Source organism: Balaenoptera borealis, assembly GCF_965194805.1.
Source record: "Balaenoptera borealis genome assembly, chromosome: 2".
NCBI classification, from domain to species: Eukaryota; Metazoa; Chordata; class Mammalia; order Artiodactyla; family Balaenopteridae; genus Balaenoptera; species Balaenoptera borealis.
The window spans coordinates 146319074-146345372 of NC_138867.1; the positions used below are offsets into that span (position 1 = coordinate 146319074).

The 26299-nt window shown below is 40.8% G+C and overlaps 1 protein-coding gene and 1 long non-coding RNA gene across 10 annotated transcripts in view; one reads left to right on the forward strand and one right to left on the reverse strand.

Annotated features, from left to right (window-relative positions):
* Nucleotides 1–18460, forward strand: part of LOC309622728 — a 150086-nt gene extending 131626 nt beyond the window's left edge. For all 4 annotated transcript variants that reach the window (XR_014241077.1, XR_014241078.1, XR_014241079.1 and 1 more), the window contains one exon: nt 18141–18460. This is a non-coding gene — a long non-coding RNA (uncharacterized lncRNA). The remainder of the gene's footprint in view (nt 1–18140) is intronic.
* The window catches only part of ATP10B (ATPase phospholipid transporting 10B (putative)), a 298840-nt gene that overhangs the window by 11422 nt on the left and 261119 nt on the right, over nt 1–26299 (reverse strand). For 5 of the 6 annotated variants that reach the window (XR_014241061.1, XM_082378751.1, XM_082378750.1 and 2 more), the window contains 6 exons: nt 24498–24819; nt 21580–21656; nt 20106–20231; nt 10729–10929; nt 9247–9327; nt 7824–7928 (listed from right to left, as the gene is read on the reverse strand). Coding sequence is in view for 5 of the 6 variants with exons in the window: in XM_082378751.1 (XP_082234877.1) it covers nt 7824–7928; nt 9247–9327; nt 10729–10929; nt 20106–20231; nt 21580–21656; nt 24498–24819 (912 nt within the window). In the remaining variant the exon portion in view is untranslated. Of the gene's footprint in view, nt 1–7823; nt 8076–9246; nt 9328–10728; nt 10930–20105; nt 20232–21579; nt 21657–24497; nt 24820–26299 lie in introns of those variants that run through there. The other variant, XM_082378754.1, reaches the window with a different exon arrangement.

The window sequence follows — 26299 nt, forward strand, 5'->3', positions numbered from 1 at the left end:
TAGTTTTCTTATAAGTGTGGATTTTTAAATTTATCTTGCTTGGGTTTTGCTGATCTTCTTGAATTCGTGGATTGATGTCTTTCATTACTTTTGCAAAATTCTCAAGTCACTATCTTTTCAAATATTGCCTCTGTCTCATTTTCTCCTCCTTTCCTTCTGAGACTCTAATCAAATGTATGTTAGATCTTTTAAGATACCACCATATCTTCTATATATCTCAATATCTGTTCCATAATTTTCATTATTTTACTTTTGTTTTATATTCTGGATAATTTGACCAGTTCACTAATTCTCCCCTCAGCTGTGCCTAATCTGCTGTTAATCCAGCCATTGAAACTTAAATTACAGTTACTGTATTTTTTAATTTCTAAAAGTTTTATTTGGTCTTTTTTCACATCTTCTAGGTTTCTTTGCATGGTTTTCCAATTCTTGCAGATATTTTAAAGCTTAATCTTCTTTAAACATAGCAAACAAACCTTTTCTATGATTTATATCTGATAATTCCAGTACCTGAGATATTTGTTACTGATGTTTGTGCTTGTGATCCTCATTAATGAGTTCTTGTTTCATTTTGAGCTTTATTATTTATTTTTTGTGTGTTTTTGAAAATTTTATTTTTCTAACTCATTTGAGAGTTATTGAAATTTCTTAATGCGATCTGTTGTTATATAGTGCAAAAATCTTCTTAAAGTCTATTGTTTATTATTATATATATTTATTTTAATTGAAGTATAGTTGCAGTGATTCAGTTATATATATATATATATATATTCTTTTTCAGATTCTTTTCCCTTATAGGTTATTACAAAATATTGAGTACAGTTGCCTGTGCTATACAGTAGGTCCTTGTTGGTTATCTATTTTGTATATAGTTGTGTGTGTATGGTAATTCCCCACTTTATCCCTCCCCCTCCCCCACCCCTTTCCCCTTTGGTAACCATAAGTTTGTTTTCTATGTCTGTGGGTCTATTTCTGTTTTGTAAATAAGTTCATTTGTATCTTTTAAAAAAAATTATGATATAAGTGATATCATATATTTGTCTTTCTCTGTCTGGCTTACTTTACTTAGTATGATAATGAGCTTCTTTATTTTTGAATATGTGACGCTTCTCGGCCTTGGAAAATTAGTGGGGATACTTTGAGGCTTAGGAAAACTTTCCCTGGAGAGGGTGTGTGTGTATTTTGTAATATCCTTGGGCACTGTCAGTTACTTTAAACTGAATTCATAGGTCAAAATTTGGCTCACCCAGGTGGTACAAAGAATCTGGGCTGCAAATCTGTGTGAGGCCAGCCCATGGTCCATTTCCCAGGATAAGTCCTTTTTACTGATTCTCCCTGGTCTCTTCAGCACAGTGGGAACAATCTGTACAGTCCCTGCTGGGGAGGGGAGTGCAGGTAAGTCCACTTTTGGGTATACCTTCTACTCTGAAGGTAGAGCCTTTGGGGTCCTAATTTAATGTGATCTCTTATTAGACTCCCACTTTAGCAGCCTGGGTTTTAATTTCTGAACTTTACGTTCAATGAAGTCTGCCAAAAAGTTCATTTTGGGCAGGGTTGCAAACGCTTTGAAGAAAACAGAGGCTTTGGCTCAGCTTGCTTCTCTACAAACCCACTTTCCCAGAGGCTTTGGTCTTTAACTATCCTGTCATCTATTTCATACCTTTACCGTATGTATACATATATACGTGTGTGTATATATATATATACATTATATGTGTGTATACATATATATGTTTATATATGTATATATGTATACATATATTAAATACATAAATATATATATATATGTATATACACACATTAATTTGTTTTCAGTGGAAGAGGTGGTTTGAATATCCTAGCGCCTGTTCCTGAAAAAGAAAGCAGTTAGCTAACTTTTTAAATCACTTTGGTGGGGACTGTGAAAGCTGACACAGCTCTTAAAATTCATGTTAGATTTCTACCCAGGGAAGAAAGACATTCTCCCTCTGCTTCAAGCACTTTAAAAAGGGAAACACTTTTTTCATAATGATTCTAGTAGCTAACTAACTCCTTTCCCAAGAGCAACAGAAATCACCAGTAACTACCAGGATACCTGGTCTAGAGATGCATTAGGTGGATTAATAGTGCTGAATGGTGAGTGAAAGGAACAGGTTCTGTCTTTTAAAGCAGATGAATGCAGTGGTCTGAGAAAGAGGGCCGAACGACCAGTCATTACCCATTTAATATATTACACATTGAGGCCTGATTATTTACAGGGCAATTTTGAAAGGTTAATAAGATACCTAATGGTTAAGAGGGTCATGGAGAGCAGAGATCCTCTTGGGAAATATCTTGTGCTGGTGTTTAAAAAAAAGTAATTAAATTATTGTGAAATATTTCAAGCACATAGTCAACAAATCTCATATACTTGACATCCAGCTTTATCATTTTTAACCTTATGCTATATAAAGGGGAGCAGAATATATCAGCCCAAAGTAAGTCTCTGGCATAAGGATTATCTTGAGCTGGTTATTTTTAAGAAACAGCAGACAGAGGAGGAGCTCTGGAAACTGAAAAGAAGTTATCTTTTTGTAAGAGACATTTACAGTTATAAGGGAAATCTCCATTTGTAAGGGTGTCTCCCTCTCTGTACCTGGAAGAAAAGGACAATTCTACATTTCTAGGAAATCTTTATCAACTCCAATATCTGGCCTCCCCTAGCCTCAAAACTTCTTTTGTCTTTAGCTAGAGATGGTATTTAAGGTGGTGGCCAGGGCCATTTCAGAAAGTTACTCAGTTTCCTGGCCTGTCCCATGTGTATAGGAAGTATTTATTAAACTTTTGTTTTTCTCCCATTAATCTGTCTTTTATTACAGGAGTGTCTAAGCTGAGAACCTAGAAGGGTAGAGGGAAAATTTTTTTTCTTCCTCTACACATATTTGCCTCAGATTTTATTAAGAGATTAAGCCTTACAGATAATTCAAGCACCCATGTATCCCTTGCAAATGCCTTCTCGTTAATCTTGAAAATAAACTCAGTGTTCATCATTCTTCTGTGTATTTTATATATACATGTTTATGTATCCATGTTAATGGATGCTTTTTAATTTTATAAGTATCCCCCTGAATTATGCTTTGGACCTTTATTTTTGTTGATAAATGCCATTCTAATTTATTCATTTTAACTGTTCTAGTGTATGAATATGCCTCTATTTATTTTCCTGTTAATGAACATTTAAGCTGTTTCCGATTTTTTTTTTTTTTTTGCTATTAAGAACAATGAAGAAACAAGCATTCTTGTACATGTCTATGTATATACATGTGCAAAAGGATGATGGCCTAGGGTGCATATTTAGAAGTGGAATTGCGTCATAGCATATAATGAGTACTTAAACTCCTCTAGCTATTTTCAAATTGCTCTCTAGAATGGTGGTATCAGTTTATAGTTTACCAACAGAATATGAAAGTTCCTTGGTTGGGCTTTATTATGTTTAACGTGCTACTGAGTTAGTGTGGCAATATTTTATTTAGAATTTTTTATATTTATATTCATTGAACAGATTGGTCTGTAATTTTGTTTTCTTGAACAATCCATGCTCATTTTCATATCAATTAATTATTTTAGCCATGAACATTGAATTGCCTATATTTTCTATTTTTTTGAATCCATGAAACAATGGGTATGAGATAGGAATTATCTGTCCCTTATAAGTTTGGTCAAACTGACCTTTATAATCCTTTGGCTTGGTGTCTTTAGGAACAGGGTTACCGATTCAATTTCTGTAATAGTGATTGGTTTATTCATGTTTGCTGAATGATTTTGATTGTTTTGGTAAATTTTACATTTAAAGGAATTATTATTTTTATTATTATTTTTAAAAGGTCAAGTCTTGGGACTTCCCTGGTGACGCAGTGGTTGGGAATCTGCCTGCCAATGAAGGGGACACGGGTTCGAGCCCTGGTCTGGGAAGATCCCACGTGCCGCGGAGCAACTGGGCCCGTGAGCCACAACTACTGAGCCTGCGCGTCTGGAGCCTGTGCTCCGCAACAAGAGAGGCCACGATAGTGAGAGGCCCGCGCACCGCGATGAAGAGTGGCCCCCGCTTGCTGCAACTAGAGAAAGCCCACACGCAGCAGAAGACTCAATGCAGCCAAAAATAAATTAATTAATTAAAAAAGCCAAGTCTTTATTTATTTTTATTTGGCTGCGTTGGGTCTTCGTTGCTGTGGGTGGGCTTCTCACTGCAGTGGCTTCTCTTGTTGCAGAGCACAGGCTTAGTTGCTCCGCAGCATGTGGGATCTTTCCGGACTTGAACCTGTGTCCCCTGCATTGGCAGGCGGATTCTTAACCACTGCACCACCAGGGAAGTCCCCATTTAAAGAAATTATTGACTTGCTTTAAATTTTCAGAAAAATATTTAAAAAATTGATTACATGGACCTTTGTGTATGCAAGTTTCGCATCTGTAGATACGGAGGGCTGAATGTTCTATGCCATTTTATCTAAAGGACTTGAGTATCCATGGGTTTTGGTATCCATGGAGGTCCTAGAACCAGTCCCCCGCAGGTACTAAGAGATGACTGTATATTCATAATTGCAGTCTTTTTCATTCCTAGTAGTATTTTTGTGGTCTTCTCTTCCTGTGTCTTCCCCTGGATCAGTTTTGTCAGAGATGTGTTTTCATTAGGGTTTTGAAGAGCTCAGTTTTGGTCTTACTGATCTTTCCTATTGTTTCCTTGATTTTTCTCTTATCTTTTTCTTTAGGTTTACATGATAACTTTTTTAAGTTCCTCGAGTTGAATTTTTTAACTTACCTCTTTTTCATCTTTTTGTTTTTCATAGTAAAAGCTTTAGGTGCATCCCACAAGTTTGCATATATAATATTTTTATAGTTGTTCAGCAGCAATAAGTATAATTTCCATCATGATTTACTCTTGACCTCATGAATTGCATATTTAGATGTGCTTTTTGAAGTATCCAGTCATGTTAGGCTTGTTTGGCTATATTTTTATTGCTTGTTTTTAATCTAAATGCATTGTTGTCAGAAAATACGTTCTTTATGATAATGATTCTTTCAGAGTCCTTTGTGATTTAGAATTTGGTCTTTTTCTTTAAATTTTTGGTATATGGTCCAGGTGTCTTTGAAAGATGCATGTTTACTATTTGTGTAGAGCAGGATTTTATATATTAGCTCTAACTACATTAGGTCAAATGTGGTGGTTTATTCAAAGCTTGATCTATGTCTGTTTCTGATAGAGTTCTATAAAAACCTCATACTAGAATTGTTAAGTTTTTCCATTTCTCTTTATATTCACTGGATGAAAAAAGTCCAATCTGATAAATTTTGCTTTTAATAGGCAAATTAAATCCATTTACATTTATTATGAGTACTGATATATTTGGCTTTATTTTGAACATATTTTTTATTTTTGCCATCATTTTCTTTGCTCTTACCTTTTCCTCTTCCCTACAGCCTGGAGAATTGATAGTTTCCTATATTCCTCTAATTTCTTTCCTCTCCTTTATGCTTAATCTTAAATTTTAGGAGATAATAAATGTTGACTTTCTGGAACAATTTAAGTGTGTATTTCTATTTTCTTCCTATTCACAATGAAGTCTTCAGCATACGTTAATTACCTATTGAACAGCCCTTCCTGGCCATTATGTGTTTCTTGTAGTTTTAGCTTTTATGTTCTTGCATGTTTCTTTCTTCCTTTAGTGAGGGTCTGTGGGTGGTAGACCTTACAGAGTTTATCTGAAAATGTCATTTATTACTTAGTCTTAAGTGATTGATAGTGTAACTGTTTGTTATTTTGCCTCAGGTCTTTCTTTGAAGATAATTACTCCATTGTTTTTTTGGTTTCTACTGTTTTTTTAACTGCTGTTAAATTTCAAGTAATTTGTGCATAGTCTCTGGCAGACTTTAAGATTGTCTCTGTCTTTCACACTGTACAGTTTTACTATGATATACCAGGCAATATACCCAGGTTTATTTTGATTAATCGTCGTTCTCAGTGATGATCTCTTCAGATACTGCTTCTCTACTATTCTTTGCTTGTTCTTCTGTGACTCTGACTCCTATTATGTAGCTGCTGGAACCATTTATTCTAGCCCCCATTCCTCTTGATTACATTTTCATATTTGTGTGGCATTCTGGATGGGTACCCAATACTACCTTCCAATTTGATAGTTTACTTTTAGCCAGTGCCCAGTCTAATTTCAATGACAAAAATTTTTGTATTTTCAAGAGTTCTAAATGTTTCCTTAGCTTGGCTCAGTTCCCAGTATTAAAGTTATGACTCTTGTCTGCCTTCCTCACAGCTTCTGATAAAACTAAGTGGTTTTTCTGGTGGTTCTGAAAGAAATTTATCCTGTACTTAAGCTTGGCTAGGCCTTTTCGTTTTCATCATTTTGGTCTATCCGTCATTGGCATGAATTGGAACAAAGGGGTTTTCCAGATGGGAACTCCGTGATCTGGAAGCTCCCTTGGGTGGCTTCCGTGATCTGGAAGCTCCCTTGGGTGGCTCGTATCAGCCACTGCCCAATGTCAGGGCCTGGCCTAACCTGTGATACTAGGGCGTGGGGAGGAAGTCCCACTGCGGAATGCTGGGAACACACTGAGCCTACTTGGGGAAGTCTTCTAAATGGTTAACACAAATGCTTTCAGAAAGAGCCATTTCAGCTTGGCTAAAGACAGAGCTTTCTGTCAAGTGGTCTCCCTGCAGCAGTCAGTCTTACCTTCTCACACTATTAGTACAGAGGTTAAAAGGTCAAGAGTCAGCTGGCCAGGGTTCAAACTTGCTTCTGTCTTGAACTACTTGGGGAAAGTTTCTTAACCTCTTTATATTCATTTCTATATCTATAAAATGGGAATTAAAAAAAATACCTAACACATGCGTATATTGCAAAAGGATTTCCACAGTAAGTTTAGTTAACATTCATCACTTTGCTATACAGTTGACTCTTGAACAACACAGGTTTGAACTGCACGGGTCCACTTATACACAGATTTTTTTCACTAAATACATACTATAGTACTACACGATTGAAACCATGGATGTGGAACTGCAGGTACGGAGGGCCAACAGTAAAGTTATGTGTGGATTTTCCCCTGCGTGGAGGGTTGGCGCCCCTAAACCCCAAACTGTTCAAGTGTCGACTATATATGTATGTCAAGATATTATGTTGTACAACTTAAACTTATACAGTGATGTATGTCAATCATATCTCAATAAAACAACAAAACGCTCCAAATCCCATCTAACACGAAGGGCTCTGGGAGGTTAAGTAAGATAATACATTAAATCATGTAGATATATACCTGGCATATAATTTTAAGCTCTTTGTTTTTATAATTATCATTGACTAGTCGAATTTAATGAGAAAGATAGTGTTACCTTTTTAGATACTAAAATGTGATATTTGGATGTGCTTGAGATATGCTTACATGGAGACAGTCTTCTAATCTTTTACCCCCAAGTTAAATGGGGAGCATACCTCCCTAACACAGCTTCAAGTATGATCAGTCTAATGTTTTCCTCGTCTCTCAAACACCCCTGAATTTTTTAATCAAAAATATGTATTTTGGCAACAAATTCTCTCATTGTTCTTTATGAATTAGTTTTTTCATCCTGGCTAGATGGTTACAAAGTTGAGGCCAGCAGCTTTATCTTCTCTACCTCTTTATCCCTGTACAAGTGGAACACAGGTAGGAGTTCAGTATGTATTTATCCAGTGGATCAATTATGTGGAGTAAAGCAGCTCAGAAATCTGAAGGTGGTTGAGTAAAGCAGCTCAGAAATCTGAAGGTGGTTGATGAACAGGAACACGATTTTTAGGCCATAAGGGCTCTGGGGCACTTACCCAGGTCTTCATTTCCATTGCCTGGTGCAGGAGGATTGTGGCGAGGGAAACGGTGTTGATGGGTGTCCCAAAGGTAAAGACGTCGATATCAGAATCCTTGTAGGTCTGCAGAGGAGGAACAAACAGGCACTGGCAGATGTGCCCATGGACTGAAGGCCTTGGCTTTGACAAGTGATTGTAAAACATCAGTGAAGGCAGGTGTCAAGGGAGGGGCAGGCTGGGGAGAAGGTATCCAGCTGCCATCAGGTGGAGCTGACCCAAGGGACAGACAAGAGAAGGAGTGAGTTGACAGGACTAAACTCTTTAAAAAGCATTTGCAAAGGAAGCCATGATGAGTATTCCAGAACATTGCAGAAGGAGTCAAGAAAGAATTTACTGAGTACCTACCAGGCACAATGCCAACTGCTAAAGACACTGCTGTGTCCACTTTCAAGGAGTTAAGAGACCAACTAGGCAGGGCAAATGTGGTACAATTTAAGGGTATAAATGCTATAATGGAAGCAAGTACAAGAGAGGAATCAGCTGAGACTATAATAAGAGGAGTTAGTCTCTTGAAAAGAGAGAGGAAAGGCAGACCAGGCAAAGGCCAGAACTGAGGGTGAAAAGTCCAAATCGTCCTAGATGGTAGGTCTGTTGAGCACATAGTAAGGGCAAAAGATGAAGCAGGAAAGGCAAGCAGAGGCCTGACCAGGGAGGGTATTTTAAACCTGGAAATTCAAAGAAAGCACAAAATGCCCACCTCAACACTCATCGTGTTGCTATTTGCAAACGAACATGAGCCAGAAACTAGACACCACTGGTTTCCTGGGAGCAATTACCCCACACCTGAGTTCCCTGTCTAGGATGACTACAGATATCCTATGCTATATAAATTCTCACTCTTTAAACTGGGGAACCAAATTGAGATGGGGCTGGTATCCCTTACTATCTGCATTCTTGTTTTTATTTCATATAATGTAGTATTCCTTATTATCAGAACTTCCTGCCTTGACCTCGGAAGCACAAATCTAAATATAAACCAAGGGTTGCAAATTCAAATACCTTCAGTGCTCAAGTAAGAAGCGGTAAATGAGTGAAGAAGGCCAGGCATGACACAAAAGGGCATGGTGGGGACTATGGCAAACTGGAGCACATGCCCCCCATCTAAGCAGGGCAGTGAGTCAACCCTGGATTCTCGCCACAAGGGAAAAATGACCCAGTGTAATGATAACTGTCAGTGTTTCAGAAGCTGGCAGAAATTAAGACGTTTTGGTAAAATATTCTGACTTTTTGAATACCCAGGGTAGGGTGGAGTCTGCAGGCCTCCTCTTTGGAGCCCCTGCTCTGAAGATGCTATTAGGAAACTATTAGTCTGGGATTTCATATAAACAGGTCCAGTTCTACCCTGCTATTTGTATGGTTAGAATGGGACTATACAACTTACCAGGTAGGGGATAAAGAAACAGACGAGGCTCTGGTAGAACGCATCCGCCATGGAAATCCAGAAAGTCAGCAGATTATAGCACTGCCAGGAAATAACACATCAACAGTAACCACCATCAAAGCAAGCCTCTGTTCTTTGTAAGCGACTTTCTTGTGCACGGCTGGACTAGACAACACGGCACTTACGATGCTTCTTATCTTAGAGGCAATAGAATGGAACGATTAAGAGCATGGGCCTGGGGGTGACAGACCTCAGGTCAAGTTCCAGCACTGTGTGACCTTAGTGAAAGTCACTAAACTTCTTTCTTTGAGAATTGTTTCTTCTTCCTTAGAAAGTAGAGAAAAACACCACCAACTATTCCCTTGGGTTTCAAGAGGTCTAAATGCAACTGTACTTTGGTAGCTAGTAAGGGCTCAGCTACCAAATATATTACCAAATTATTACCAAATGATAATGAATGATTATCATTCATTAGCACATTGTTAGTGCTAATACAAACTTGGTAAGTTTAGAGATTCTGAGGTTTCTGAATAGCATCTGAAAGAGAACTCTCAATCACAGTCCAGGGTCACAGGTTCCCAAGAGCTCAATGGCTTCAGAGACAAGCTTTCTCACTGTGTGCTTCACTCTTCTTGCCTTCCCTGGGAAAAGTGAAACTGTTCACATTGTATGTTTTTGCCACATTAACTTCTTTTAATGTTAGTTACTCCAGGAAGACATTACGCAGCTAGCTCGCCTCTGGGAAGGAGACAGTTAGAAGGGCCCAGGATGTATGCGTGCCATCGCCCCGTCTCCCTTGCTTGAAGTGCTGGGGTCGCTGTGTTGCTCTCCACCTGTCTCTGGGTTAGGATGGGGCTTGGTTCTGCACTGGCTGTCCCCAAAATACCACCAGCTCTCAAGCACCACATCTGGCTTTGCCCTCCTTTTCCCCAGGTGCAAAGGTACCCTTGTGCATATCGACATCCCTTTTCCCAGAGCCCCCCCTTTGAGGCAGTCAGGTCCCCTCTCTGCCTCCAAGCTCCTGGCCCGTGTCTGTGCTAGTCGGGCTGCCTGCTGTCTGACTTCTCCAGATCATTTAGGGCATCAGTGTGGCCTCTGCGCCTTGTAAGAGACTGTTCTAACGGGTTTAGTCCAGGGGTTCCCAAACCGAGCCTTGGGCGTTCTGTTGAAAGCCTACAGACAAAGACCAGATAAGGGTGATGGGATCTTTCTGTAAGCCCTCTTCCCCTTTAACTAGGGCAGTCCTGTATTAATGTGTGATGTAATTAAGAAATAACTGAAAAGAAAAATACCCACTGGTCTGGTCCATCACCTTCAACAGCAAATGAGAAACAGGCCAGAAACAGGGAGCAGCGTTTCCAGGTCACATGGGAGGTAAGTGGCAGAGCGGTGACCGGAACACAGGACTGCCAGCCCAGCACTCCTCTGACACCTCAAGGGAGGAGCTGGAGGTCATCCCCCCCGCCTGCCCGGGCCCCTTACCTCAGAGTTCTGGCCACTCTTGTATAGCTCAGGCAACGCCAGGAGTGTTTCCATAGAGATGTCTTTATCGAGGACTCCGAAGACAAGAGGAGGCAAGGAGGTGAAGAAGAGATTGAAGAAGATCAACTGCCAGTAATCGATCATGGTGGAGCCAGAGAAACCGCAGAAGAACTGGTACCAGAAGAGCAGGTTGACGTAGCCCTGCAGGCAGAGAGTGCGGCCTTGTGAGTGAGGACCCGCGGGCAGCCGAGTCACCAGATGCTGCTTAGGAGCTCTGACAAGTCCCTACTCAGACTGGGAGCTTCAGTTTCCTTGTTTGTGACAGGCAAGGTTGTATAAGGACTGGAGGTAATTTTCATCCCTTAGATTCTACCATTACCACTTCTACTACTACTACTAACCTCCTTTAGGACCTGAAAGGAAGTCCATCGACTTGTTAAGTATACGTTGTTAAGAGCATAGGTTTTTGGAGGCAGAGAGGACTGGTTTTGAATCCCCAGTTGGGTCATGTACTAGCTTGAGTCACACCCCAGTTGGGTGTGACCTTGGACAAATTGCTTAACCTTTCTGAACGTCATCTTGCCATCTTTCGCATACGATTAGTAGTACCTAGACCATGACATGTGATACCAAAAGGCAGTAGTTGTGATTAGTAGTAATGGTAAGAGGAAGGGACGCTAGAAAGACTTGATCGTGGGCAGGAAGGCTGGCGGGAGGATGGCTTCATGAGGAGGTTGACCTCACAACACTTGCCTCATGGTCACACAGCTCAAAAGGTGAAGAAGAAAATCTTATGCCTAAGTTTCTTTAGGCTTTCGAAAGATCTTTCCACCCAAGACCTCCTCGCCTGAGAAGGGCTGGGTCACTGTTACTATCTAACATACTGTGATGTGGTTTGGTGACTTGACCAAGGTCACAGAAGCAGCCGATCCTGAGATTAGAACTAGAACTTCTCAGCTCCACGTGGCTGGGGCACAGAGGGGTGAACGATGTTGTAAGGAATCTTTCAGCAGGTTTGTGTTCAAGCTAGAATTCTCATTCCCTAATTGCTGGGCCAGTGTTATTTTTAAAAGCCTCTCTGTTTAGTATTATAGTACTACTAGTAATATTAACATTCTTATTAACACCATGATTGTTAATTTGTGACAGGTGTGTGACATACTATATTAGTATATACCACATTAGATGTACAATATACATAATTTGTCCCATCAACCTAGCAAGATTAATGTTATTGCTAATAATATCATTAATACTATATTTATGTATTATTAAATATTATAACTTGATAATAATATTATTTAACATTATCTACAGACAAAGAATCTGAGGCTCTGAGATACTCAGTTACTCCTTGCCTGTGTTCACAGCTAGGAAATGGCACAACCAGACCCAGAGTTTTCAAAGCTTCCTCCTCAACCACCCCCAAGGCCTCTTAGTCCCGTTTTTGGATTATATAATAACAATGCTGACTGAGATTCTTCCAGCCAAGGAACTCCATCCTTTGGCTTTTCTGCCAAGATGACTAATGGGAGGTTTCCTGGCTCTGAAGGAGACCCCGGTGCTCTGAGACAACCTGGATGGACCTTGCATCTCTCTGTCTGAGGGCCGGGCTCCCCTCCATTGCCGCTCTGGGGCTTCAGGTCACCCCACTCCCACTCCAGTCCCATGATGCTGTGAGGGCTTTTCTCCTATGAGTTTTGGTGAAGTTATTTCTCAGAGGAGGAGATTTGGGAAGGAGAGGGCTTGGTCTGTTTCCTGTGCTGTAGGTAGGTTTGAAATATACTATGGGCAGACACTGAGTCCCCAAATCAACATCACCCACTTGTGCTCTTGACAGGATTGGTTTAAGAAGAACCAAAGTGCTAAAGTCTCCTTGATACTAGGGTTCAGCAACTGCATGAGGCTTTGACTGCTTGTTTGTTTTTTTTTAGCCCTTTGAGCACCTTGCCTTTCTTCTTCCTCCCCAACTAGGAGGGTAAGACAGTAACTCTTATCTCTATGTACACACAGGCAGCTTGAGTGGCTCAGATGGGGTGACTACACCAAAGTCCCTCTGCCAGTTGGGGCTGGAACTGTGACTTGAGGTTGCAGAACCTTAGGACGCCAGGGCTGGAAGTGACGCCATCTACAGACGAGGCCAAGAATAGCAACGGCAGCAAACACAACAGCAACAGAGACTCCAAAAGCGCGTCTTATGTGCCAAACTCTGTTCCGACCCACTCAGTCCATCTACCATCCTTATGAGGATATCACTACTATCCTCATTTTACAATTGAGAAAACTGAGCCGCAGAGAGGTCAAATCATGGGGCTGGGGTTACAGACTAGTAAGTTACAAAGCTGGAGTCCAGACCTAGATGTTCTGGCTAAACAATATGCTACTAAACAACCAATGGATCACTGAAGACATCAAAGAGGAAATAAAAAAATACCTAGAGACAAAAGACAACGAAAACATGGTCATCCAAAACCTATGGGATGCAGCAAAAGCAGTTCTAAGAGGGAAGTCTATAGAAATACAATCTTACCTCAGGAAACAAGAAAAATCACAAATAAACACCTAACCTTACACCCAAAACAACTAGAGAAAGAATGACAAACAAAACTCAAAGTTAGTAGAAGGAAAGAAATCTTAACGATCAGAGCAGAAACAAATGAAATGGAGATGAAGAAAACAATTGAAAAGATCAATGAAACTAAAAGCTGGCTCTTTGAAAGATAAAATTGATAAACCTTTAGTGAGACTCATCAAGAAAAAAAGGGAGAGGGCTCATATCAATAAAATTAGAAATGGAAAAGGAGAAGTTACAATGGACACCACAGAAATACAAAGGATTGTAAGAGATCACTATACACCAATAAAATGGACAACCTAGAAAAAATGGACAAATTCTCAGAAAGGTATAACCATCCAAGACCCAACCAGGAAGAAATAGAAAATATGAACAGAACAATCACAAGTACTGAAATCGAAACTGTGAATAAAAATTTCCAACAAACCAAAGTCCAGGACCAGATGGCTTCACAATCGAATTCTTTCAAACATTTAGAGAGGAATTAACACCTATCCTTCTGAAACTGTTTCAAAAAATTGCAAGGAAGGAACACTCCCAAACTCATTCTATGAGGCCACCATCACCCTGATACCAAAACCAGACAAACTTACCACACATGAAAAAAATTACAGGCCAATATCATTGATGAACATAGATGCAAAAATCCTCAACAAAACACTAGCAAACCAAATCCAACGATACACTAAAAGGATTGTGCACCCTTATCAAGTGGGATTTATCCCAGGGATGCAAGGATTTTTCAATATCCACAAATCATTGTGATACACTACATCGACAAATTGAAGAATAAAAACCATATGATCATCTCAACAGATGCAGAAAAAGCTTTTGACAAAATTCAACACCCACTTATGATAAAAACTCTCCAGAAAGTGGGCATAGAGGGAACCTACCTCAACCGAATAAAGGCCATATATGACAAACCCACAGCAAACATCATTCTCATTGGTGAAAAGCTGAAAGCATTTCCTCTAAGGTCAGGAACAAGACAAGGATGTCCAGTCTTGCCACTTTTATTCAACATAGTCTTGGAAGTCCTAGCCATGGCAATCAGAGAAGGAAAAGAAATAATAGGAATCCAAATTGGAAAAGAAGATGTAAAACTGTCACTGTTTGCAGATGACATGATACTATATATAGACAATCCTAAAGATGCTACCAGAAAACTACTAGAGCTCATCAGTGGTAAAGTTGCAGGATACAAAATAACGCACAGAAATCACTTGTATTTCTGTACACTCACAACAAGAGATCAGAAAGAGAAATTAAGGAAACAATCCCACTTACCATCGCATCAAAAAGAATAAAATACCTAGGAATAAACCTACCTAAGGAGGAAAAAGACCTGTACTCTGAAAACTATAAGATGCTGATGAAAGAACTTGAACATGGCACAAATAGATGGAGAGACATACCATGTTCTTGGATTGGAAGAATCAATATTGTCAAGTGACTATACTACCCAAGGCAATCTACAGATTCAATGCAATCCCTATCAAATTACCAATGGCATTTTTCACAGAACTAGACCACAAAATTTTACAATTTGTATGGAAACACAGAAGACCCCGTATAGCCAAAGCTATTTGAAAAAGAAAAACGGAGCTGGAGGAATCAGGCTCTCTGACTTCAGACTATGCTACAAAGCTACAGTTGTCAAAATACTATGGTACTGGGACAAAAATAGAAATATAGATCAAAGGAATAGGCTAGAAAGCCCAGAAATAAACCCACACACCTATGGTCATTTAATCTATGACAAAAGAGGCAAGAGTATACAGTGGAGAAAAGACAGTCTCTTCAATAAGTGGTGCTGGGAAAACTGGACAGCTACATGTAAAAAAATGAAAATAGAACATTCTTTAATGCCATACACAAAAATAAACTCAAAATGGTTTAAAGACTTAAATATAAGACATGACAGCATAAAACTCCTAGAAGAGAACATAGGCAAAATATTTTCTGACATATATCATACCAATGTTTTCTTAGGTCAGTCTCCCAAGGCAATAGAAATAAAAGCAAAAATAAACAAATGGGACCTATTCAAACTTATAAGCTTTTGTACAGTAAAGGAAACCATAAACAAAATGAAAAGACAACCTAATACTGGGAGGAAATATTTACAAACAAACAAAGTGACCTACAGGAGATTAATCTCCAAAATATACAAATAGCTCATGCAGCTCAATATAAAACAAACAAACCAACCAGTCAAAAAATTGTCAGATCTAAATAGACATTTCTCCAAAGAAGACATATGGATGGCCAAAAAGCACATGAAAAGATGCTCAACATCACTAACTGTAAGAGAAATGCAAATCAAAACTACAGTGAGGTATCACCTCACACTGGTCAGGATGGCCATCATCAAAATACCTACAAACAACAAATGCTGGAGAGGGTGTGGATAAAAGGGAACCCTCTTGCACTGTTGGTGGGAATGTAGATTGATATAGCCACTATGGAGGTTCCTTAAAAAACTAAAAACAGGGCTTCCCTGGTGGCACAGTGGTTGAGAATCTGCCTGCCAATGCAGGGGACATGGGTCCGAGCCCTGGTCTGGGAAGATCCCACATGCCGCAGAGCAACTAGGCCCGTGAGCCACAACTACTGAGCCTGCACGTCTGGAGCCCGTGCTCCGCAACAAGAGGCCGCGATAGTGAGAGGCCCGTGCACCACGATGAAGAGTGGCCCCCACTTGCCGCAACTAGAGAAAGCCCTCACACAGAAATGAAGACCCAACACAGCCATAAATAAATAAATAAAATTAAAAACAAAAAACATTATTTCACACGAGTCTTATTTAAAAAAGCAAAACAAAACTAAAAACAGCTACCATGTGATCCAGCAATCCCACTCCTGGGCATATATCCAGAGAAAACCATAATTTGAAAGGATATATGCACCCCAGTGTTCACTGCAGCACTATTTACAATAGCCAAGACATGGAAGCAACCCAAATGTTCACTGACAGAGGAATGGATGAAGAAGATGTGGTACATATATATATACAATGGAATATTACTCAGCCATAAAAACGAATGATATAATGCCATTTGCAGCAACATGGACCTAGAGATTGTCATACTGAGTGAGATAAGTCAGAGAAAGACAAAGATCATATGATATCACTTATATGTGGAACTAAAACTATGATATAAATGAACTTACAAAATAGAAACAGACTCACGGACTTTGTAAACAAACTTATGGTTACCAAAGGGGAAAGGTTGGGGGAGGGATAAATTAGGAGTTTGGGATTAACATATACACACTATATAAAATAGATAATATAAAATATATAATCAACAAGAACCTACTTTATAGCACAGGGAACTCTACTCAATCATCAGTAATAACATTATTACTGTTATGATTACTAATAACATATATGGGAAAAGAATCTGAAAAAGAATGGGTATATGTAGATGTATAACTGAATCACTTTGCTGTACCCCTGAAACTAACGCAACATTGTAAATCAAGTATACTCTTATATAAAACAAAAATTAAAATAAAGGAATAATCCAATTAAAAAATTGAAACTGTATTAATCCTTAAAAAAAAAAAAAAGAATACAAGGTTCCTGACCTCCAGTCTTGGGCTTTTAATACCACGTCATTATACTGCTCTGCCTCTTCTGCTCTACCAGGGATTTTCAGTTAGAGACATATGTATACCAGTGCGACTCCAAGTGTTGTTCATGGACCTGTGTTGACCCAGGAATGTTTGTTACTGGTCCATGATGAGACAAGTAAAGAAATTGAAAGAAAGCATTTAGAAACTTGTATAAGCAATTTGACAGAGTAGTTTATGTCTGTTGAATGTAATAGTAAACAATTTGGACTCGTGTTAAAAAAAAAAATAGTGTCTTATCCCAGGTTCCTGGCGCGACTAAACTCCTTTTTCTATGTCCTGATCTACACTCTTATGTTTCCTTTATAACTTGCCTACTGCCTTTGTGTTTTTACTGTAAATCTCTTACGGTTGGTTTTGGAATTAGATACAATGTATGCTATAAAATGATGCATAAACTTCCTGAAATATTTCCTGTAAGGACTCAGGTTGTCAGACATCTCCTCCTTGGCCAGGAAACTGATTAACTCATAGTTAAATATCCTTGTCTTTCAGACCATGGTTTAAATGCTATTTTCTTCTGGATTGATGAGGATAAGAGTCTCCTGGCGATATGTCCATAGCACCCTGGCCTTACTCTAGGGAGATGCACCGAAGAAAATGTTTTAAAAATTTTAATTTCTTTCCCCCATAGGAGTGCTTGTCAGTCTTTAATGTTCATATGAATCGCCTGGGGATCTTACTCACAATGAAGATTTTGAGTTAGTGGGTCTTGCGTGCAGCCTGAGGAGCTCCATTTCTAATGAGCATCGAAGTGAGCTAATGCTGGGGGTCCAGGAACCACACTTTGAGATTTATTGAAACCAGGAGGTGACAAACTACGTTCTGCATGTCAAGTCCAGCCAAAAATAAGGTTTTACTGGGACAGAGCAACAACGATGCATTGGCATATTGTCTATAGCTGCCACAGTGGAGCTGAGTCGGTGCGACAGAGGCTATACGGCCCACAAAGCAGACAATATTTATGAGCAGGCCCTTTGCAGAAGAAGTTTGCTGAGCCCCGATTTAGACCGTAAGCCTCATGAGAGTGGGGACCATGTGTGTCTAGATCTCTGCTCTATACCCAGTGCCTGATGATGTTCCCGACACAGCAGAGGTTCAATAATTATTTGAACAAACTAAGTACATCTTGGTGGTTCTATTGTCCTCACAAGCATCCTGGAGTTTTACCATGAACGTGTGTTTCCTTCCGCAGGTCATGTTAGGACCTTGTGCGTTTCCACTTGCTCTGCCTGGCTGGAATCTCTGCACCCCGGGGAGAGCGCATTGAACCCCGTGATGGCATCGCTGAGACTGGGCGCCTGTTTTTCCCCCCAAGAAGCTACAGTGCAGTAATTAATTCATTGTTCACATTTCAGAGCAGGCAGGGTTTTAATCCCCTCTGAAATTGGTTTCGGATATGGAAGTCATAGTTCTCCACCCTCTAATTGCAAAGGGGAGATAATACAGCATCAGTATCGCAATTTCCATCCCGGTACTGAGCTGGAAATAAATATCATTTAAGCTCTGAAAGCATGGCTGGCTGGAAACGTTTCCTTTTCTATTTCACAAATTTGATGCAGAGGAGAGGTTGTGCTTATTCAAAAGAATGATTCTTTTGGAGGCAAGGAAAAAACATTAAACAGGGGCATTTTGAATTCTAACTACACAGTCCTTCTGGTCAAATAGAGACTTGTTTGCATGGACTTGCTGAAATGGTACCATCCAGTGTATGGAATTTACATTATTTTTTGTCATGCTGCTTATTTACATATACATTGAACTTTGCACAGAAATGCTTATTCCCGAGTCAGGGTAACTGTGACAGTGCCTGAAAGCAGGCCTGGGAGAATGGAGTGAGAGGAAAAAATATATGCCATTTTGTAGCTGCTACTTGGCTACTGTGTTTCCCTTCCATCACTCTGGTCTTAATCCTCCCTTTTTCCTTATGCAAAAAGGAATTAGATTCTATTTGGAGTCTCTTGGGGATTATTCAAAGGTCCTCAAGCTAGATAATGAAAGACGCAGGCCCTGTTCTCTCCCTTAGTACAGCAGTGCTCTGACTTCTTCCTATGCCCATTGTTAATCAAGGGCTTTGCAAACAAGAGCCTCTGACAGTTTTAATACCTCAGTTGGTGTGTGCCTGCTTTGGGCCCTTATCAACAAGACAAAAACACACATATCTTTCAGAGAAACAATAATACCTTCAAATGATTGTATAGTGCTACGTTTGATCCAGAGCTCTGATGCTAAATCCTCTCGATAATACTTCTAGGGACAAGAGAGAGTCCTAGTCTCCCCATATTATTGATGAGGAAACCAAGGCTCAGAGAGTTGAAGTAACTCTTTCAAGTTCACACAGCATACTAGAGTCAGGCAAGACTAAAACCCAGATGGTCACCCTGCTCTAAACATTTTTGCGAATAGATATTGTCTTTAGAAGTCCTTGTTGGGAATGCTGGGGATGTTGAAGTGATACACAGGGTCTTGGGTGGAAGCGCAAGATCCTAAACCTTACCCTTCACTCTCCTGAGGGTCAGGGTGCTGCTTTTGCATATCCGGGTGACTCTATCTGGGGAGGAAACCTAAGCTACAAGTTAGGCGAGTTGTTCTTCAAATCCTTCTTCTTTGCAGTCAGAAAAGAAACCTCATTTATGGAGGCCCTCTAGGAGTTACAACAGCAGCAACAATGATAAAAAAAAAGAACGGCTAACTTTATAGGGTGATCACTAAGCGCTAATCACAAGCTGTCAATTCATCCTCATGGCAAGTGTGTGAGAAAGGTACTATTACCATCCCCATTTTACAGATGAGGAAACTAAGGCGTGAAGCCATTACCAAATACTGGAGCCTCAGTTTGAACCAAATCTGATCTGACTCCAGAGTACTCACGCTGCTTCCTATGTGCCAGGTGCGTGCCAGACAGTATTGCCAATCTTGACCATAATCTCACCAAATAGTACTAGCCCCATTTTATCAAAGACGAAATTGAGGCCCAGAGAACTGAATTATCTTGCCCAAGGTCACTGAGCTAGTAAGGGACAGTTTCAGGATTGAAAATCCAGGTTAGCCCGACTTATTTCCTTACATAGAGATGCTTTGTCTACTTCAGCGGGGAGAGCTGGTTCCCCTGGCCAGGACTCCCAAGGCTCGGGCGGGAGGTTACCGCAGGGCTACTCACCACGTTCTTGTAGAAGTAGTACACCACCATCCTGGCCAGGCGTGAGTAACACCAGTGTCCGTGCACAAGCAGCAGCTTCTTGAGGTGTCTGAAGCGGGAGATGGCAAAGTCGCTGGACATGACGGCCTGAGAGGGCACAGCAGACACATCAGCTTCCGTTCACAGCTGCCAATGCACCGAAGAGGCTCCCTCGAGGGTGCTGCTCTGTTCTGGGTCCACAGCCGGAAGGGTCTAAAAGACCCTTTGTCACGTGCAGCACCCTTGGGTGGCTTTATGGACTCTGACACCCCACCCTCTCCTCTGGGAAATGCAAACCCCACTAGAATCCAAGGAGGGCAGGTCAGAAGGGACCAGTGGTCTGGTCTGGCCCTTCACCTCCTTCCACTTATCCAATAAGCCTTTATTGTGAACCAGTGCGTGTTGGGCACCATCTAGGGATGTGATGGTTGACCAGAGAGTAGGGGCTTCCATGCAAGTGATCCTCAAACCTCTCAACACCCTTGGCCACCCACCAAGGCAGGCCATTTTCTCCAGTCTCATGTGGAGCTGATGGATGGATAGATCTTCCTTTCCATGGAGCTGAAACGTGTCTTTTGCCCTTGGGATGACTCAGAACAAGGCCCAGTTCATAGTACTTTTTTGGAGTATGAGGTTTGGACGTGCCTGGTTATAAATCCTGGTCCGAGTCTTGGTCAGGGCGTTTAACCTCTCTCAGCCTCAGTTTCCTCATCTGAAAAAGTGGAATAACAATCCCTAACACACAGGGTGGTGGCTGCTGAAATTAATTGGGACAATAAGCGTGAAGTGCGAATAGAGTGCTGGCCTACGGTAGACACTCACAAGGTGACGGTGTTCGTTCCTCCCCACCAACAAATTTAGGCACCACCTAATGTCTGCACTGGTGGTGGGAATACAACTGGTAATGGTTCAAAACCCCAAGGTGGGGTCTGTCTTAATGGGGAACATTAGCAGCTGAAGTTAGTATGCTCGTTCCAAGCTGAATTTGAGTAATTTTGGTACACTTTTAAGGTATACCAAGCAACTTATAGGTCCATCTAGCCATCACGACTAAAATGGCACTTGAAAAATATTTTCCGATGTCCTTACATCTGTCAGTGCTCACAGAGGGCGTTGCAAACTTGGATGTGGGTGGAGGTTACAGGGAGGAAGCATGGAATCAGGGTAAGTCTGTGTTTTCCCTGAATGGTTGGGTACTCTTTGGCTTTAGAATATGGGTATCGCCAGCTGTCTATAAGAAGCCAAGCATCTTTGATCACTCTCTTTATTCTGAAGGACTGGGCAGTAGGGATGTGGTGATGGAGGTTACATACAGGCAAGGATATCTGCCTTTCAGATGATATTTCTGCAAAGCTCTTCAGTAGAAATTCCTCCAACGCTGTGGGGAATTGCTTAACCCACCAATAAGGATAAAGGAGAGTAAGAAAGTAACAAGTAGAGTTGAAGCAAATGATACCTGCATGCCTTCCTGTCCAGAGATGCCAATCCCAACATCAGCAGCTTGAATCATGCTTACGTCATTTGCTCCATCACCTGAAAGGAGAGAGGTCATGAGATCCTGGTCCAACTGCTATGTGACAATGAGAAGTTTTATACAAGTGGCACTAAATTGTCCCTATTTTGTACATAAGTGAATCCTTTTAATATTGCTCTGAATAGTCCTATAGGAAGAGTCATTGCTACAGGCATTTAGCCTGAGAGATCTTTTCTTCTTTGGACAAGAAGCCCTACTCTTTCTTTATCATTTACCGAATATTTATTGTGTCTTTTTTTTTAGGTACAGTGTTAGGTATTGGGAATACAATGGTATGTGAGCCTTGGGCAGTGCTTTACAGTTTGCCAAAAAGGCCTTCACAGGTGTTACAGTGGGCTTCACTGAGAAGCAAATGGAGAATCTGAGCAACACAGGGACTCGGCAAGGTAATAATCCAGGTAATGAAGGGACCCGGAAGCACTGGAACTAAGATCTTTCTGTTTCCATGGCCAGTATACCTCCCCTCACTCAGTAGAACTTATACTGACCATATCAAGACAACTGGAATGCCGGACAGCTAAATCATCAGAGATTGTCAATGGTGCCCAAGGACAGAGACAATGTTCAGTGATGTTTCTAAATATAGGAACATGGGATTGACTCATTTTTTAGGTTGAGGTACATTGAGTCACCTTGAGTTCCCAGTCAATGAATCAGTTGTTTCAGGAAACTGGAGGTTAGGGCATGGAAATACATACACACACATGCCACCTTTTATACCAGCACCGTCAAGCAGATTTTTCTGTGATAGAAATGTCCTATATCTTTACTGTCCAATTTGAAAACCATTAGCCCCCTAGTACTACTGAAATGTGGCTGGTGAATTTCTATTTAATTTTAAATTTATCTTTAAATAGCCACATATAACAGGTGGCAACCATGTTGGACGGCACAGCTCTAAATAGTGAGGTCTTCCTCACAAGCCTGGCTTTTCCAGACTATGATGCCTTACCCATCAGAGTAGAGTTTAGCAAACTTTTTCTGTAAAGGGCCAGATAGTAAATATTTTAGGCTTTGTGGGCCAAGAAGCAAAACTGAACAACTGTTCCTGCTGAGAGGCAAATAGTTTTTACACATTTTACCATTAAAAACACAAAAACCATTCTTAGCATCTCTACAGAAATATGCACTGGGCCAGTCTCAGCTTGAGGGCCATGATTTGTAGACTGAACTGCTTTCATCCTTCTCCTTCTCCTGGCGCCACCTGTTTTTCCAGTGGGTTCTTATAATAATCTGCAAGTCAATTTATATGAGATATTAGAGAGAATATGGATTTGGGGAAGAAAATTTTCTTCTCCTAATTATCTGGCAACAAAATTCATTAAGCTCAAAAATTTTGTCAGTGTAAGTTGCTGTTATTCTTCTAACGACGATTTTTTTTTTCCTTGATAGCACAGCAGTGCATGATTTTCATCTTCCCCATGGCAGAACAAATCCACCCTTTAACCTCTTCTGTTAGCAAAGCAGTGGAAGCAGAGGTGTGGAATCCTGCTATTTCTTGCCCTGCTGGTTTTGTTTCTGCGGCTGTGGCAGTGAAGCCAGTCCCTCACCTCTGGGAATCAATCCCGGGCTATTGCCTTGAACGTGTCTGAAGTTTTGAAGAGGACAATTCAGGGAATAAAATTAGGATGCAGTTGCTAAAGCTCTGCTCCCTCTATTCTTTCTGCCCACTCCCTCTTTTTTTTTTTTTTTTTTTTTTCTGGTTTTGAACTGCTTTTACCTGAAGACCAGGAGAAAAGGAAAAAAAAAAAAAAAAAACCCACCAATGTAAAGTAGGCCCCTTATTTGAAATGCCAGGAAAGAAAATCTCTTTCCATGTCTTTGTAGGAGGAAGAGAACCTGAACCATCTGTAAGAATGTCCTTAAACGAAAGCAACGTTTCCCATGTGCTCGGTATGTGCTGGGCACGGGATGGAGCTGAGTAAGACTGACATTGGCCCTCCACTCAAGAAACTTCTGGTCTCCTGAGCAGCCCAGCACTGAAGGCGTAACAGTGCTGTGGAACTCTGTGGGAGCCCACGGAGTAAAGGAACATTAGGCGGGAGTGGAGGAGGTTTTACAGAGGAAGCGGCTTGAGCAAAGGTCAGGAAGCGAGAGAGGACGAGGCTCCTGGAGAATGGAAAGCAGCTTCATGTGGTTGGGACATGGACTGCTGAATGTTGCGGGGAGGAAGGTGGCTGGAGAGATAATGGAGCCCAGATCGTGAAGGTTCTTGTAAACCAGCTTTGGTTGTTCCTGGGAGGTTTGAAGTAAGGGCACTTAATTTCTCTCCCTCAACCATGGCTAAAATTTAATCCCCTATGAGAAATTCTTCAACAACCAAGAAGCCAGCGTTTATTGAGGGTTTGCTTTGTGTGGAGTCTTATATTTAGAAATGAATATACAACACTAAATGCGGGACAAGCTTCACTTTTAAAATCTCCCCACCAGCCATCAACACTCGACAGAATATCAAGTCCACAGGCACCTGAGGTGCGTGGTATTGTGCCACATGTTAAGTGTTGAAGGGCACATGGTCGGCATCCCAGAAGTGAGTGGGCCTGAATGTATACTGAGCTACCTGGACATTCTGAACTTGAGGCCCCTCTTGGCTTCGGCCTCCATCCAAGTCCTGACTTTTCCTTAGCAGACCTGCTCACCCTGAGAACTTGGGCTTGCTCTCCCACTCTGCTTAGCTTCTGCTCACCTGCTGACTGCCACATCTTGATTGTCACTTTGAACTCTCTCCCTCTAAGACAATGACCCTCAGCCTGAGCATCCTGACGGTGACACCTGACCCCTCACCTCTGGTCCAGAGTGGCCTTGCCCAGCTCCCCCCCACATCTCCGCATGACGGGTACCTATGGAAAGGGTCATGACTCTTAGCCTGTCTCGCACCAGCTTGACGAGCGAACTCTTCTGCAGTGGGGTGCAGCGGCAGCACAGGACAGACCGGCAATACTGGGTCAACTCCAGAAATTTCTCCTCCAGTTTGCCCTGGAAAATGGCATTCAACGTCTTCCCATCTATGACCAATCCAACCTCTGGAACTGCAGCTCCTGAGGTGGGGGGTGGCGTCGCAGAAGGTAGGCGGAACCCAGAGAGCTTGTGGTCCGGCTTCTGTGGTCCATGAAATTGCTTTACCTCTTCCAATACCAAGTTGAGGATGGATTCACAGGTTTCCTATAAAGAGCAGAATAATGAATTTGGTGTTAGTAAGCAACATTGGAAACAGGTTAAAAATGTCACTTTATCCTTTAGTTAAAGAGTTATAAAACTCTACCCCCATAGAGATGACCTGGGATTTCACTCTCTGATTTTGACATTTCTCTGCAATATTTCAAACAGCATCAAAGCAATAGTAATTTGGAACCAAATTAATGGCCAAAATAGGAGAGACAGCTTGGGAATGGGAGTGGAGACAGCTCAGCAAGATGGGGGACTTTTACAGGGATGACAGAATGTAGTAAATGATACTGATATGATGGTAAATGATGACAATGTGTCATGCTGGTGTCCTGCTTTCCATTTCTCACACGTCATTTCTGTTCTCCCTTGTTCCTCAGAACATTCCTGTGTGGTAGGTAGGGTGAGTATTACTGACTTTAGTTTCGAGATGAGGAAATTGAAACAGTGAAATCCTTAGTAACTTGCCCAAGGTCATCTCGAATTGTGGCTTCTTAACTGAAAAAATACACTGACTGCGTGTTTATCTGTTTGTATAAATGCATTGGTCGTCCTGGTTAAAACTGACCATGTATGTGAGTCTTATTGATTTTTTTCTGATGTTTACCTTGAAACATGGTGAAGAAATTATTTCCTCTTATCAATTCTCCTCCATTACTTTTGACTGTATCAAAGATAAAGACAGATCTTGGATCTAAAGATATCCTTAATACCTCTTTCACTTGTTTAAACATCACTTTTAAATAAAGATAGAGAAAAGTGGTGGCAGTCAGCGGTGTTATCAATTTTAATTTCATTGTTCTGTTCACGGGGTCTTTATTTAGCAGTGTTCTTTTATCCGTGGCAAGGGATGATGATTTTTCATTTACTGTAGTGCTAAAAAATTCTTCTAAAAATAAGTTTTGAAAAGTTCCAAGTGAGTCTATTTAAATGAAATCATTAAATAAACAACAGTATAGAGAATATGTGGATTTAGGCAAAAATCGTGAAGGTTGTTCTGAAATGACAAGTGTGGAGACCCCTGATCTAGAAGCTTCTGAGAATATTTGGAATAATTTCTTCTGGAGTGAGTAGGACTGCAGTTCATTGTTCTGGAGGCTTCCTTTAGGGGATGCTACACTGAGCACTGAAAGCAATAGGACGTGCAAGGACCTAGCAGGGCCACAGGAAGGAGGTCAGGAGCAGGTGGTTATACCCGCAGCACTTTTCTGGGAAAGAGATCAAGGTAGTCCTTGCTGGAACTTGGGGTTGGCACACAGTATCTATGGGCATACCTTGGACATACTGTGGGTTTGGTTCTAGACCACTGCAATAAAGTGAATATTGCCATAAAGTGAGTCACATGAAATTTTTCATTTCCCAGGGCATATAAAAGTTATGTTTAGTAAGTATACAATAACATTATGTCTAAAAAAAATGTACATATATTAATTAAAATACTTATTGCTAAAAAGTGCTATCATCTGAGACTTCAGCA